At 40.4% G+C, this 16061-nt stretch overlaps 1 protein-coding gene across 1 annotated transcript; it reads left to right on the forward strand.

Moving 5' to 3' along the window:
- The first annotated feature begins 530 nt into the window (after positions 1 to 530).
- LOC108933817 (myosin heavy chain, fast skeletal muscle) lies at positions 531 to 11771 on the forward strand. Its single transcript, XM_029252093.1, has 38 exons — positions 531 to 749; positions 1012 to 1155; positions 1243 to 1399; positions 1527 to 1554; positions 1826 to 1937; positions 2019 to 2111; positions 2218 to 2281; positions 2375 to 2473; positions 2566 to 2669; positions 2755 to 2893; positions 2977 to 3095; positions 3235 to 3384; positions 3626 to 3796; positions 3894 to 4200; positions 4374 to 4444; positions 4561 to 4648; positions 4750 to 4867; positions 5040 to 5163; positions 5282 to 5418; positions 6039 to 6294; positions 6441 to 6683; positions 6767 to 6943; positions 7034 to 7179; positions 7270 to 7360; positions 7442 to 7831; positions 7918 to 8044; positions 8125 to 8243; positions 8370 to 8566; positions 8648 to 8831; positions 8963 to 9128; positions 9299 to 9423; positions 9595 to 9903; positions 9997 to 10200; positions 10280 to 10405; positions 10784 to 10954; positions 11110 to 11214; positions 11305 to 11400; positions 11553 to 11771. Exons 1-38 carry the CDS (start codon positions 546 to 548, stop codon positions 11754 to 11756), a joined length of 5865 nt encoding a protein of 1954 aa, XP_029107926.1. The 5' UTR covers positions 531 to 545; the 3' UTR covers positions 11757 to 11771.
- Positions 11772 to 16061: the final 4290 nt, after the last annotated feature.

Below are 16061 nucleotides of genomic sequence, written 5' to 3' on the forward strand. Positions count from 1 at the left end.
CAGCATACTGGTAGAGAAGACAGAACTGGTTCCTCAAAGTACTTGAGGTACGGGTTCAAAAATGGGTTTAAAACTGGCTCAGAGTTAGAATAGAGTTTATATATTTTTCCCATACTTGTGTGTTTTCTGCCATACTCCTAACACATGTGTTTTAGGCAAACTGGAGACTCTAAATTGCACATAGTCTGTGTCAGTAAATATTGAACTTTGCATGTTGGGTAAAAAAAAAAATTGGTTAACCTTCTATGGATCAGGCAAACATTATTTTCCCATTTAAATAAATAGTACTGAACAGTTATTTTTGAGAGTATTCACTCGACGAGCAAACTTTCAGGAACCAGTTTTGCTTGTTGTGTGAAGGAAGCCTGTATATCCTCCACCAATTAGCTAAGTCAAAAAATGATATTCATACTTTGACTTCTATTGATCCTTTTCTTAAAAGAGAAGCAGAAGCAATAATGTTACTTTTCAGTGTGTCTAAATGCAACATATTTTATATTGAGATATTCAGAACGCATCTTCTCTATAGTTGCTGAAGAGCCACCATGAGCACGGACGCGGAGATGGAGTGTTTTGGCCCGGCGGCCGTTTTCCTCCGGAAGCCAGAGAGAGAGAGGATTGAAGCCCAGAACAAGCCCTTTGACGCCAAAACAGCCTATTTTGTGGTTGAACCCAAAGAGATGTACGTCAAAGGTACACTCGTGAGCAAAGAGGGTGGCAAAGCAACCGTTAAGGCTGATGACGGGCAAGTAAGTAAAACCGTAAAACACGCAACTCAGAGGACTTCTATGTAGCATGGTAAAGTGTTTGGAACCAAGGGTAAAACTCATTCCCTTGTAATTTCCTCTGCATGAGAAGCATTATGCAATTTAATGCTCGCAAAAGAAATAGTTCAACAAGAGAATCCATCTTCTAATAAATCAGACCTCCAAGATAAAGAAAGGAAGTATTTTAACTATTGAAGGAAGTGATAACCTCTTTGTGATATTTCACAATGTTGCCTTTTCACAGACACTAACTGTTAAGGAGGATGACATCCACCCCAGGAACCCTCCAAAGTTTGACAAAATTGAGGACATGGCCATGATGACCCACCTCAATGAACCTGCTGTGCTGTACAACCTCAAAGAGCGTTATGCAGCATGGATGATCTACGTGAGTTCTTTGATAAATTCAAAACAATCAATGCATATATTAAAGAGTAATACCGAAGAGAATAACTGTCCATTTGTTCTTTTCCAGACCTACTCTGGGCTGTTCTGCGTCACTGTGAACCCCTACAAGTGGCTCCCAGTGTACGATCCTGTTGTTGTAAATGCCTACAGAGGCAAGAAGAGAGTTGAGGCTCCTCCACATATCTTCTCCATCTCTGATAATGCCTATCAGTTCATGCTCACAGGTAAGAAGAATATAAAATAAAGTGCATTACCACATTTCACGTACATTAAGAGTAGTGTACAATATTCAACTATTCCTTATCTGTTTATGAAACATTTGAAGGAAACATGCCCTACTTTTTCTTACAGATCGTGAAAACCAGTCAGTCCTGATTACGTAAGTATATGTATCAATAACTGATTTAATATTTGAAGAACAAAATTAAAATATTGGGGATAAACAACAAATAACTAAAATATCAGTTCATTTCTGTCAGTCAGCACATGACTGCCCAGTTTACACTGGCGTGAAGGAACTCCATTCATGCATTATCGATACTGTTGCTTTAGACAAATATCTTAATGTGTGACTGTTGAGCTAGTATTAAACCAAGGCAATATATGTATTGCACACGACATTAATTTCTATATATTCTATCCATCCTCAGTGGAGAATCTGGTGCAGGAAAGACTGTCAACACCAAACGTGTCATCCAGTACTTTGCGACAATCGCAGTTTCTGGACAAAAGAAAGTGGAGCCTGTGGCTGGAAAAATGCAGGTCAGAGACAGTTAAACTACATCTATAACACAGACTTATGTGCTATGACAAAATTATGAATACTGCAATATCTTCTCTCAGGGTTCTCTGGAAGATCAAATCATTGCGGCGAACCCGCTGCTGGAGGCATATGGTAACGCCAAGACTGTGAGGAATGACAACTCCTCTCGCTTCGTAAGTTGAGAAACATTAAAACTACCTGCTGCGTCAATATACAGAGTACTTTACAATATAAAACAGTATTACTCTATAACACCCTCTACTTTCAATTAACATCTAGGGTAAATTCATCAGAATCCATTTCGGAACCACAGGAAAACTGGCTTCCGCTGATATTGAAACTTGTGAGTCTTTTTATCCCATATTTTCTTTGCCAGTCATTTATCCAGAGATACCAGCAAAATAAATGTAAAACAAAATCTGATTCCTACCAACAGATCTGCTGGAAAAGTCAAGAGTAACTTTCCAGCTGTCAGCTGAGAGAAGCTACCACATCTTCTATCAGCTTATGACTGGCCACAAACCAGAGCTGCTCGGTAGGTCTTCCATGTGAAATGGAAATCACTTCTTATGTGTCTCCAACGTAGACCCTTTAATGTTTCAATGTTCCTTTTGAAAATCTCTACAGAGGCACTTCTCATCACCACCAACCCCTACGACTACCCCATGATCAGCCAAGGCGAGATCACTGTGAAAAGTATCAATGATGTGGAAGAGTTCATTGCCACAGATGTAAGTAGATCTACAACTGAAGGGCTTTCTATACTGTCTTTTATCAATGCACAGCTTGTAAAGTGATGTGTTTTGAATCACCTAGACTGCCATTGACATCTTGGGCTTCAGTGCTGACGAGAAGATAGGCATTTACAAACTGACTGGTGCAGTGATGCATCATGGGAACATGAAGTTCAAGCAGAAGCAGCGAGAGGAGCAGGCTGAGCCTGATGGCACTGAGGGTAAATAACAAAATAACCCAGACCAAACAGAAATCCACCTAGAATTTAAGAGCAAAAGCAAACACATGTTCTTTGTAATTCAGTGGCAGATAAAATCGCCTACCTTCTGGGCCTGAACTCAGCTGACATGCTGAAAGCTCTCTGCTACCCCAGAGTGAAGGTCGGAAATGAGTTTGTCACCAAGGGGCAGACTGTACCTCAGGTAGAGAATATCCTGTATATTCACCATGATCTATGTAGCTGTGCACACACTGATATGTTCAATATAATGTAAAACAAACAACAAATATTCAGACTTGAAAGACTATGGAAAAACCTTCTGTTCCATTTTGCACAATCAGGTCAACAACGCTGTCATGGCTCTCTGCAAATCTGTCTATGAGAAAATGTTCTTGTGGATGGTGGTGCGCATCAATGAGATGTTGGACACAAAGCAGCCGAGACAGTTCTTCATTGGCGTCCTGGACATTGCTGGATTTGAGATCTTTGACGTGAGTGCATTTTACTGTGGTCAAGAATTCCCCCCAGGTCAAATGTCAGTAGAGACCCTGAGAGAGTGACCTTAAGAAAGGTGCTTGATCTCAGTACCTTTAGTAAAATACCCCGCCGTACAAATGTGTAAAACTGTAATTCATAATATATAAAAGCACTCACTAAAAATATCATCACTGATTTTCTCTGTCATGGTAAAGTCTGCTGTAATCAGAAAGTCTTTTTCTTTGACATTATCAGTTCAACAGCTTGGAACAGCTGTGCATCAACTTCACCAACGAGAAACTGCAACAGTTCTTCAACCACCACATGTTTGTTCTGGAACAAGAGGAGTACAAGAAAGAGGGGATTGAGTGGGAGTTCATTGACTTTGGTATGGACTTGGCTGCCTGCATTGAGCTTATTGAGAAGGTACGTGACATGGCCTTCAACAGCTATGGAAGAAATCCCATGTTGTCACTCCTCGTAAAGCTTTAAGTAAACGTTTCTATGTTTCTCTGTTCGACAGCCAATGGGCATCTTCTCCATCCTTGAAGAGGAGTGCATGTTCCCTAAGGCTTCAGACACAACCTTCAAGAACAAGCTGTACGACCAACATCTTGGCAAAACTAATTGCTTCCAGAAACCCAAACCTGTCAAAGGCAAACCAGAGGCCCACTTCTCCCTGGTGCACTATGCCGGCACAGTGGACTACAACATCGTCGGCTGGCTGGACAAGAACAAGGACCCCCTGAACGACTCTGTAGTGCAGCTCTACCAGAAGTCCTCAGTCAAACTGCTGGCCTTCCTGTATGCTTCTCATGCTGGATCAGAAGGTAAATGCTTATATTTTGATTGAAGATGACTGGTATCATTCATTAAAAATGCACCTGATGAAATTCTAAATGGAACTGTTGTTCATAAAATGTCATGTAATGATGTCGTATAAAAAAATCTTTCCACATAAGACCAGTTGAATACAATACACCGCTTTACTTTACTGGTGCAGAGGCAGGTGGCGGCAAGAAGGGTGGCAAGAAGAAGGGTGGTTCATTCCAGACTGTGTCTGCTCTCTTCAGGGTAAACACAATTTAATCATGCTCATATTTTAAATACGTCACATTTTCATTGTTTTACCCGTAAATGTATATGTTGAAAGTATTTAATTCAATACAAAAAATCTTCCCATCCTACAGGAGAATTTGGGCAAGCTGATGACCAACCTGAGAAGCACTCACCCTCACTTTGTCCGCTGTTTAATTCCTAATGAGTCAAAGACACCAGGTATGTGCAGCACTGGTAGTTGTAACTGACTATATAATAAAATGATTTATATTACAATGTTCCACTTATTTTACATGTAAATTGCTAACAATATTTTATAGGCCTTATGGAGAACTTCCTGGTCATCCACCAGCTCAGGTGTAACGGTGTGCTGGAGGGTATCAGGATCTGCAGAAAGGGATTCCCCAGCAGAATCCTCTATGGTGACTTCAAGCAAAGGTAATGTTTAAAGGAAAAAAAATCTACTGTTGGAAGAGGAAACTTTCCGATGCATAACATACAGAACAGTTGGTGCTGAATAAAAATCCACTAAAAATGTTTGTACAGTAACCTGAATGTGACTTAGCATTTTAACACCAGTGATCTACTATTGATATCCACTTTAACACAGATACAAAGTACTGAATGCCAGTGTCATCCCTGAGGGACAGTTCATTGACAACAAGAAGGCTTCAGAGAAACTCTTGGGGTCAATTGATGTGGACCACACTCAGTACAAGTTTGGACACACCAAGGTGAGCCAGTGATGAGACTTCCTTACCCAAGTATACACTGACTGTCTGACTCGTGTCTTACATACAGTATTTAGTGTAATGATTGACTTTGAGTGACATGTACCTTACCTGCTGGTAGGTGTTCTTCAAAGCTGGTCTGCTGGGCCAGCTGGAGGAGATGAGAGATGAAAAGTTGGCAACTTTGGTCACCATGACTCAGGCATTGTGCCGAGGTTACGTCATGAGGAGGGAGTTTGTGAAGATGATGGAGAGAAGGTATGACCTGCACATAAAAAAAAAAAAAAACAATAAGAAAAGTGGAAAATCAGCATAAACGAGAATCCAATTATTCTGTTATAAGCAGATGAGTCACACCTAGTCAAAACATACATTTTCCAGTTTATTCATTTAAATTTTTTCACTTACTGATTTCCTAATGGGGTGCGTGGTGGTGCAGTGGTGCAGTGGGATGGACTGGGTGCTGCTCTCCGGTGGGTCTGGGATTCGAGTCCCGCTTGGGGTGCCTTGCGACAGACTGGCATCCTGTGCTGGGTGTGTCCCTTCCCCCTCCGGCCCTATGCCCTGTGTTGCCGGGTTAGGCTCCGGTTCCCTGTGACACCGTATGGGACAAGCAGTTCAGACTCTGTGTGTGATTTCCTTAAATTTCAATTTGTAGTCAACCTGTGTTCACATGTTCTAGGGACTGAAAGCAGTAACTAGCAACTTTTAGAGCCAAAGGCAGCATTTCTAAAAACCACACTATCAGCTACCCCCTTAAAACAAATAGTAACAAAATAAATTTCAAAAAAGAGACATTCCACCTTTTCCAAAAATTACACTAATCATGCCAGACTCCTAAATAATGTAAATGTATTTTTACTTTCATTTTTAAACAGAGAGTCCATTTATTCTATCCAGTACAACATCCGCTCATTCATGAATGTGAAACACTGGCCATGGATGAAGCTGTACTTCAAGATCAAGCCTCTTCTGAAGAGTGCAGAGACTGAGAAGGAAATGGCCAACATGAAGGAGGAGTTTGAAAAGACCAAGGAGGAACTAGCTAAAGCTCTGGCTAAGAAGAAGGAGCTTGAGGAGAAAATGGTTTCTCTGCTGCAAGAGAAGAATGACCTGCAGCTTCAAGTGCAAGCGGTATGAAAGCATTCGGATGCAGTCAGCAGTGTTGCCCACAGAATCTGTGTTGATTTTTTCATCAGGTTAATCATGCAAATAGACTTAAAAGCACTTATTGCTGCACATTCAGAATAAAAAGTCTTTCAACTTAATATTCTATTCAGGAAGTGGAAAATCTCTCAGATGCGGAGGAAAGATGTGAAGGCCTCATAAAAAGTAAGATCCAGCTTGAAGCAAAACTCAAAGAGACCACTGAAAGGCTGGAGGACGAGGAGGAAATCAATGCTGAGCTGACAGCCAAGAAGAGGAAACTAGAGGATGAATGTTCTGAGCTGAAGAAGGACATTGATGACTTAGAGCTGACCTTGGCTAAAGTGGAGAAGGAGAAACATGCTACAGAAAACAAGGTTAACATTTAAGCAATGATTCATTTATACTTCATTTTCCAATTCATACTTAATCTAACAAGACTTGAAATACCTCATTTAAGGTTAAAAACTTGACAGAGGAGATGGCTGCCCAGGATGAGGCCATAGCCAAGTTAACCAAGGAGAAGAAAGCCCTCCAAGAGGCACACCAGCAGACCCTAGATGATCTTCAAGCAGAAGAAGACAAAGTCAATACTCTGACCAAAGCCAAGACCAAACTTGAGCAACAAGTGGATGATGTAAGTACCAAACATATACAAAAAACTGTTATTAATTATACATATGCAGTGAGAAGGTATAGAAGCATTCAGCTCCTGTTTTTGTAACAGCTGGAGGGTTCTCTGGAACAAGAGAAGAAGCTACGCATGGACCTTGAGAGAGCCAAGAGGAAGCTCGAGGGAGACCTGAAACTGGCCCAGGAATCCATAATGGATCTGGAGAATGACAAACAGCAGTCAGAGGAGAAGATCAAGAAGTAAGGAAATTTTTAAAGGTTAAAAACGTTTAAAATATCAAAACATTCCTGAACAAAACCCTCGTAAATCCGCCTGATTTATATCTATAGGAAGGACTTTGAGACAAGCCAGCTTCTCAGCAAAATTGAGGATGAACAATCACTTGGTGCTCAACTACAGAAGAAGATTAAAGAACTCCAGGTATATTCTTCATGTCCTGAAATACAATTTGTGACAATAAAAAATTTTGCATGCTAACCTGTCAAAATCGTGCACTTCCAGGCTCGTATCGAAGAGCTGGAGGAGGAAATTGAAGCTGAACGTGCTGCTAGGGCCAAGGTGGAGAAACAGAGGGCTGATCTCTCCAGGGAACTTGAAGAGATCAGTGAGAGACTTGAAGAGGCTGGTGGGGCAACTGCTGCTCAGATTGAGATGAACAAGAAACGAGAAGTTGAGTTCCAGAAGCTTCGCCGTGATCTTGAGGAGGCCACCCTACAGCACGAAGCCACTGCTGCCGCTCTTCGCAAGAAGCAGGCCGATAGCGTGGCAGAGCTGGGAGAACAAATCGACAACCTTCAGCGTGTCAAGCAGAAGCTGGAGAAGGAGAAGAGTGAATACAAAATGGAAATCGACGATCTATCCAGCAACATGGAGGCTGTTGCCAAATCAAAGGTATGTGGAGTACATGTGTCATTGCAATTTCCATAAGTTGATTACATGCAAGACTTCTATATTAAGTATTTTACACATTTTAACAGGCTAATTTGGAGAAAATGTGCCGGACCCTTGAAGATCAGATGAGTGAACTCAAGAGCAAGAATGACGAAAATGTTCGTCAGCTGAATGACATTAGTGCACAAAAAGCCAGACTTCAGACAGAGAATGGTAAGTAGAACTGAAAAGCACTTCATAAACAAAAAGCACCGTTAAAATAAAAAGAATGTAACACTCTTTAATCTGTTTAGGTGAATTCAGTCGCCAACTGGAAGAGAAGGAAGCTCTAGTTTCTCAGCTGACGAGAGGCAAACAGGCCTACACTCAGCAGATCGAAGAGCTCAAGAGGCACATTGAAGAGGAAGTAAAGGTGACGGAACGGAATATTGTTGAATGTTCTCTTCCACGGACATGCTGGATGCTTTGAAAAACAATATGAAAAGACGATGAAAGAAAAGCTACTCACTCATATTTATTCACCCTTAATGACTTTTAGGCCAAGAATGCCCTGGCCCACGCTCTGCAGTCAGCCCGCCATGACTGTGACCTGCTCCGTGAGCAGTATGAGGAAGAGCAGGAGGCCAAGGCTGAACTGCAACGTGGAATGTCCAAGGCCAACAGCGAAGTGGCTCAGTGGAGAACCAAATATGAAACCGATGCCATCCAGCGCACCGAGGAGCTTGAGGAGGCCAAGTAAATGCACTAGTTTTATAGCTACACTTTACAATCGGTGAGAGTGACACAAATAACATGAACACATCACTTTCTCTCAAGGAAAAAGCTTGCCCAGCGTCTGCAAGATGCAGAGGAATCTATTGAAGCTGTGAACTCCAAGTGTGCCTCTCTGGAGAAGACCAAGCAGAGGCTGCAGGGTGAAGTGGAGGATCTCATGATTGACGTGGAAAGAGCAAATGCCTTGGCTGCTAACCTGGACAAGAAGCAGAGAAACTTTGACAAGGTAAATTAAATCCTATTCTAGGACTACTTTGTCATTTTTGAATTCCGACAGTAGCCCCATTTGTCTTTGCTTTTACAGTTATTTCAAGCACTCTATATTTCTCATTCCTTCTACTGCTAATGTTTCTATAGGTTCTGGCTGAATGGAAACAGAAGTATGAGGAAGGCCAGGCAGAGCTGGAAGGAGCTCAGAAAGAGGCTCGTTCTCTCAGCACTGAGCTCTTCAAGATGAAGAACTCCTACGAAGAAGCCTTGGACCATCTGGAGACCATGAAGAGAGAGAACAAAAACTTGCAGCGTACTTACATTTTATTACTACATATTAATGAAGAGTGTCAATTTATTGTATGTGCGACTGACTGATGTTTAAAATCAATACAGTTCTTTTACTGAACAATTGGAATTAATCCATTTATTGCCCCAAATTGACCTCTTGAGCAAGTTTCAATATTCTTGTTTTCCCTGCAGAGGAGATCTCAGACCTGACTGAACAGATTGGTGAAACTGGAAAGACCATTCATGAGCTGGAGAAGGCTAAAAAGACAGTGGAGACTGAGAAGACTGAAATACAAACTGCCCTTGAAGAAGCTGAGGTAAGCATACAAATATAAGAAATTTAATACTGGGGTATTTTATCTTACAAAGACTCAAAGTATGTTTTCTTGTATTTCTTTTCCATGAAATCAATAATTTTTCCTTTTTGAGTTCTCTTTTTTTTTTCTTATCTTGTTTTTGGTAATTATTTTTTAAATTTATTTATTCAGGGTACACTGGAGCATGAGGAAGCCAAGATCCTGAGAGTCCAACTGGAGCTCAACCAGGTCAAGGGAGAAATTGACAGGAAGCTCGCTGAGAAGGATGAGGAGATAGAGCAGATCAAGAGGAACAGTCAGAGAATCATTGACTCCATGCAGAGCAGTCTCGACGCTGAAGTCAGAAGCAGGAACGATGCTCTGAGAGTCAAGAAGAAGATGGAGGGAGATCTCAATGAGATGGAGATCCAGCTCAGTCACGCCAACCGCCAGGCCGCTGAGGCCCAGAAACAGCTGAGGAACGTCCAGGGACAGCTCAAGGTATGTCTGTAATTGTACCTCTGTGAGGTCCAATGAAAACACAGTATGTTTTATAAGAAGTCATTCCTTAAAAATGTCTTTTCATTCCCCAAGGATGCCCAGCTGCACCTTGATGAAGCCATCAGAGGACAGGAGGACATGAAGGAGCAGGTTGCTATGGTGGAACGACGGAACACCCTGATGCAGGCCGAGATTGAGGAGCTGAGGGCTGCTCTGGAGCAGACGGAGAGAGGCCGCAAAGTGGCCGAGCAGGAGCTGGTTGATGCCAGTGAGCGTGTTGGTCTGCTGCACTCCCAGGTAAGGGTGACTTTCAAGTTGACATTGTGATGTTCAGCAAAATATCTTTACAACGCTCAACATATATTTATTACCTCAGAACACAAGCCTCATCAACACCAAGAAGAAGCTGGAATCTGACCTTGTCCAAGTCCAAGGAGAGGTGGAAGACACCATCCAAGAAGCAAGGAATGCTGAGGAAAAGGCCAAAAAAGCTATCACTGATGTGAGTATTCCTTCTTTTCATTTCACCTCTTCATAACACTAAAATCACAACCAACCAATGTAAACAACCACTTGTCCCGATGACTGGGAGCCTATCCCAGAAACACAGGCCGCAAGGCTGAAGGGGGAGGGGAAACACCCTGGACGTGATGCCAGCCTGTTGCAAGGCACCCCAAGCAGGGCTTGAACCCCAGACCTGCCACACAGTGGGCACCGGCCAAACCCGTTGTGCCACCACACCCCCCCACGCTAAAATACTTGAGCATAAAAGCATATTGAAGTGAAGAGTATTATTCTCATGACATATAATCAAGTGCGAGAATCAAAAATTTAATATACAATCAAGCTAAAACTACTGTGACTGTAATTAAAATTTCAGGCAGCAATGATGGCAGAGGAGCTGAAGAAGGAACAGGACACCAGCGCTCACCTGGAGAGGATGAAGAAGAACCTGGAGGTCACAGTCAAGGACCTTCAGCATCGTCTGGATGAGGCTGAGAGTTTGGCCATGAAGGGCGGAAAGAAACAGCTCCAGAAACTGGAAGGAAGGGTAAGATAGTTTGATGGTAAATAATAGATACTAAGAATATGCTCTTTGACGGAATGTTTGAACTGTAAGGAAAGGAAGATAAGTTCTCAGTACTTTTCTGGTTTACTAATATAATGTGACGAAAAATATGAAATATTTTCCTTTTCATTTACAAGGTGAGAGAGCTGGAAAGTGAGGTTGAAGGTGAACAGAGACGTGGAGCCGATGCCATCAAAGGAGTCCGTAAATACGAAAGGAGGGTCAAGGAGCTCACCTACCAGGTAAGATTTTACCGCTGCTTATTAAAACACGGTACGGTGAAGAACGGCTAAGCACCGTAACCTCAATTCAACCATCTTTACTGCCTGCAGACTGAGGAGGACAAGAAGAACATAACCAGACTGCAGGATCTTGTTGACAAGCTGCAGCTGAAAGTAAAGGCCTACAAGAGGCAGGCCGAGGAAGCTGTAAGTCTGATTTCCTGTGTAAGATGTTGTGTTTCTGACAAACAATGTATAACTGAGGTCTTAGACATTGAAATAAACCGAAAGTAAACTTGTTTCATTTGAGGAATCACAGTTGAACGTGTCCACTGACGAGCTGTTTGACTCCTTCACAGGAGGAGCAGGCCAACACCCACCTGTCCAGGTACAGGAAAGTACAGCACGAGCTGGAGGAAGCTCAGGAACGTGCCGACATCGCCGAGTCTCAGGTCAACAAGCTGAGAGCCAAGAGCCGTGATGCCGGCAAGGTAATTTCATTCTTAAAAATCATTTTTTACAGCTGTACACTTTTAAATTGCCTTGATATTTGCCTTTTGTGAACTACAGTTCTTTCAAAGAGAGGGGTTAAAAAATACGTTTGGTCATTTTGTTTTCGAATTTACAAAAAACTGCAGTAACAATCAAAATCAAAGACAAAATTTTCACTGTGATGTATAAAAAAAGTCATATTTTTTCATTTCTTCATTTTTAGGCCAAGGATGATGCCGAGTGAGAGACTCAACTGTAACAAATACAGGAACTCATACAATATGAATCTTGTAAAATGTGAAGAAATAAAAAAATGCTAAATCACCAGCTGTTTCGGCTTCATTTGTTTACATTTTTCAACAAATACTCATAAGAAGGCATATAGATTAAAAATACAAAAGAAATCAAACATTATTTATTTAAAGCTAATATTATATCAACAAAGTGTAAAATAAAGAGGGTCAACAGAATACATCACATTTACATTTACATCTATTCATTCATTAATGTAGCAGACATTTAGCTCCAAAGCAACATACACCTTAGAGTAAACTAAAGGGCAATTCACGTAGGCGCAGAAACATTCCGATGCAGACACGGGATTCTTGAAGTTGTCATGTAGCCCGATATTAGTTTCTGCTGGCACACATAATTACACAAGTACGTGCACGTAAAGTTAGAATAGAACATAATTACAGAAGTGATAATGGACAATGGGACCCCTGTCCCACTGCATTTCACATTCAGCTGTCAGATATTTCAAGTGACAAACGAACTCTTGGTCCCATACAAGTTTGTAAGTAGGGGACTCACTGTACTTCCATTTCAGTGCATTTTCAGAAAAACATTTCAGAGCAGTGATCTTTTACTTTTACTCAACTACAGTGGAAAAGAAACATGCACCTTTACTTACTTTGGTATTTCACTCACATTTGTCACCCACTTCTGTGTAGGATTTTTTAATTTTTTCATTACATGTTCTAACTTTCTCTGCTTAAGACGAATGAAGACTCAAGGGGATTTTGTTTCGCAACAACTGCTCTTTTCCTGTCTACAACGTCCAGGAGGGGTGAGCTGCTGCTGGTTTTTTTTTGTTTTCCTCTCCTCTGTGTCCAGTAGGCTTACTTTACAGTTTAATACCTACTATAGTTCTCGCAGTAATCCAATGTAATTTAATGTATAGCTAACCTTTTAGTCATGTCTCCTGATCCTTTGGTCAGCACTCTGTGCCACACTGTGTGACAACAGCGCTCTATAGAAGAAATAGAATTGAACTTGAATAGACGCAGTTTTTTTTAAGTGGCGTATTTTAAATTTTTTAAATGGCAAAAAAGAGTAACAAAAACAGTGAAAACAAAGCAGGCTAACTTTGAAGGATTGGGTACACGAGAATTTTCTCTGAATGTTTTAATATACAGAACAAAATGACTTTTTGAAAGGGCAGTGCAGCGCAGTGATAGCAGCCATCGTAGTACGTGCTGCCGCCTCTGGACTTGGAGGTTGCAAATTCAAGACCCATCTCTTACTGTAATACCCTTGAGCAAGGTACTTTCCCTAGAAAGTGCTCCATTAAAAAAATACCCAACTAAATAAATGGGGAAGTGCTTGTGGGTTGCATTTGGAGAACAGTGACAGCAAAATAAGTGTCAAAAACATTGACTTCATTCAAGGCAATACTTACCTAACCTCAGCAGGAATTTCTACATTGTATTATTAAGATCACTGCCTGCTAGCTATTGTTAATTACCTATTTCGGTGCATAGCGCATGGAGCGCTTTCTTTTGGAATGAAAAAGAAACACTTTGAAAGAGGGGCTTTAAATACGTTAAACAGAGATTCCAGTACATCCTAAAGAACCTATTGATTAAAGAGCATAGAAATATTTCATCTTCATAAAATAATTGTCATAAAAACTATTTTTTTGTAACAATTGTTATGAAGGATGAGTTGTAGTGAAATATTATTTCCAATTAATAGTAAATAATTGCAAATCGTTTTGTGTTGCTCTAAAGAATTGTGAACTGTGGCCTCTTGAAAAAACAAAAATGAATTGTTCCAATGTACAACGTATATTTTTTGTATTTCAAATATAATGAAACCCTTTTGCATTTTCTATTTAGAGAATATAAGATGCTGACAATTACAATGACGATAATCTCTACAGATTGTATCTACGCTATCTGCAGTTCTGTATTCTTAAAAAAGAGATATTCAAATTAAGATTCCACACAAGAATATAATAAATGACTTAAAAGACATCTTAATACACACACACACACACACACACACACACACACTATCAGAACCGCTTGTCCCATAGGGGGTCACGGGGAACCGGAGCCTACCCGGTAACACAGGGCGTAAGGCCGGAGAGGGAGGGAACACACCCAGGAGGGGACGCCAGTCCGTCGCAAGGCACCCCAAGCGGGACTCGAACCCCAGACCCACCGGAGAGCAGGACTGCGGTCCAACCCACTGCACCACCGCACCCCCATCTTAATACTGTATAGCAAATAAATTAGAAGTCAAGAAGATGACATTGGAGCACTTATAAAACAGACATGTTAACAGTCAGGCTCTGCACGAGAAAAGTTAGAACATGTGAAAACACTTCTACAAAATTATGTCAAGTCTAAATCACATGGTTATAACAACATACCTTTTTTAGATATTAGATTACTTAGACTTATCTAAATGTTACATTTAGTAATGCATGTTTGCCTTAAATCTGTCTCAATCATTAATAAAAAATACATTCTTGTCAATTAAATCATATGCTGAATTTAATCTGTAGGTTGGTTAACTTTTAAGGGTCAAGGTTTGTCCGTACTTACATCTGAATATGATATTCATCTAAATCCATTGATGTTTTCGTTGCATTTGAAACCCATTAAGAGGTACTGAGCTTCATTTTCATGGGAGCTGGTAGGAAAGCTGTTGATGAAAACGTCACAATGAAGGTTACAGCATGAAGTGACAACAGCAAAGGTCACACAGCAGAGCTGAGCAAGCAGCTATTTTTGTGTTTAGTCCTAATAAGAACACACTGCTTTGAACAAGATATCAAGTATCACATTTTATTGAGCGCAAAAACTCATTTAATATCTGACCTGCTTATGACATCCACACTTTTTCTTCACAACGCTTTCTTGTTTCTGGAGTAGAACATAAGAATACTTCATAATGTGTGAGATACTCAAGTTTTGTATGTAGATCTCGGGTTGTTTGATTAGTGGTCAAGACTTTTTGACATCAAAGATAAAGAAAAAACATTTAGGATCAGCAACTTCATTGTTTCCAATACGTTTTAAACGATTCCTTCATAACTAATTTATGTGATTATTAACGTTAAAATATAAAAGTAATGGTATTATTAAACAGAGGCACTTTATTTATTTGGCATTTATTCTGACAGCAGTGAACAATGACATCAGTATTAAAAAAGTCAGTAAGACAGTAGTTATTGCCTGTATTGTCTGTATTATCCTCTTCCTTCAATAACAGCCAAGGTTTTCATTCTGTTATATTTATCATCTTTAAATTATCAAAGTAGGGAAAGAATATCAATTTCATTTCCTTTTTTAAACTTCAGACAAGAGAACTTATTTCAGTTTAAGTCGGCGCACAACTAATTACTGGAGGTCAGAAATACGTCAACTGATTGATAAGACAAGCTTTTAGCTGGAGGGAAATAATCAAGTGCAAAGAAAATTGGGATTTTCTTGTGTTGTGTACATTATTCATATTTTGTGACATTTCTTAATATTTCCTTAATGGTTTGTAATTTTATTCTACCTTACCTTGCAGAAAATATTTTAATTACTATAATTACCAGAAGTGGCAGAGAAGACAACATACGGATGGACCTCCAGGAACTCCAGAAAATCCTGGTCTAAATGCGGAGCACACATTTTTTCTTTTCTGTCTGCTCGCAGGATATGATTTTCATATACAGTATATTATAATATATTAATAATATTTAATAATTATTCCATCAGTAGCATTAAACAGATATGCATCCATTATATCTGCGTTCTGGTTTTGTCCAACATCAACCTCTTCTGGTAACTAATTGTACAAGGAAAGTGAAAAAAAATCACAGCTATTCATTGCTTTTACTACACACAGAAAGCCCACTGAACTGAGGGGCTCCTTGTGTGATGCTATTCTTTCGCTGTATGATTAACGTCAATCCGAACATGTTGGATTTCCCATTTAGAGAGTTGAATGTTAAAAGTTGAATGTCATTAGAGTGCATAGAATGACAACTGTCGCTCCCAATTTTACCTATTTATAAAAAGTGCAAGACTAGCAAAAGTGCTGCAACAGTATACCAGTGACATCTGTGTGCTTCTCCACAGCTAATTCAGACTTGT

The sequence above is a fragment of the Scleropages formosus genome, chromosome 5, assembly GCF_900964775.1.
Source record: "Scleropages formosus chromosome 5, fSclFor1.1, whole genome shotgun sequence".
Classification (NCBI taxonomy): domain Eukaryota; kingdom Metazoa; phylum Chordata; class Actinopteri; order Osteoglossiformes; family Osteoglossidae; genus Scleropages; species Scleropages formosus.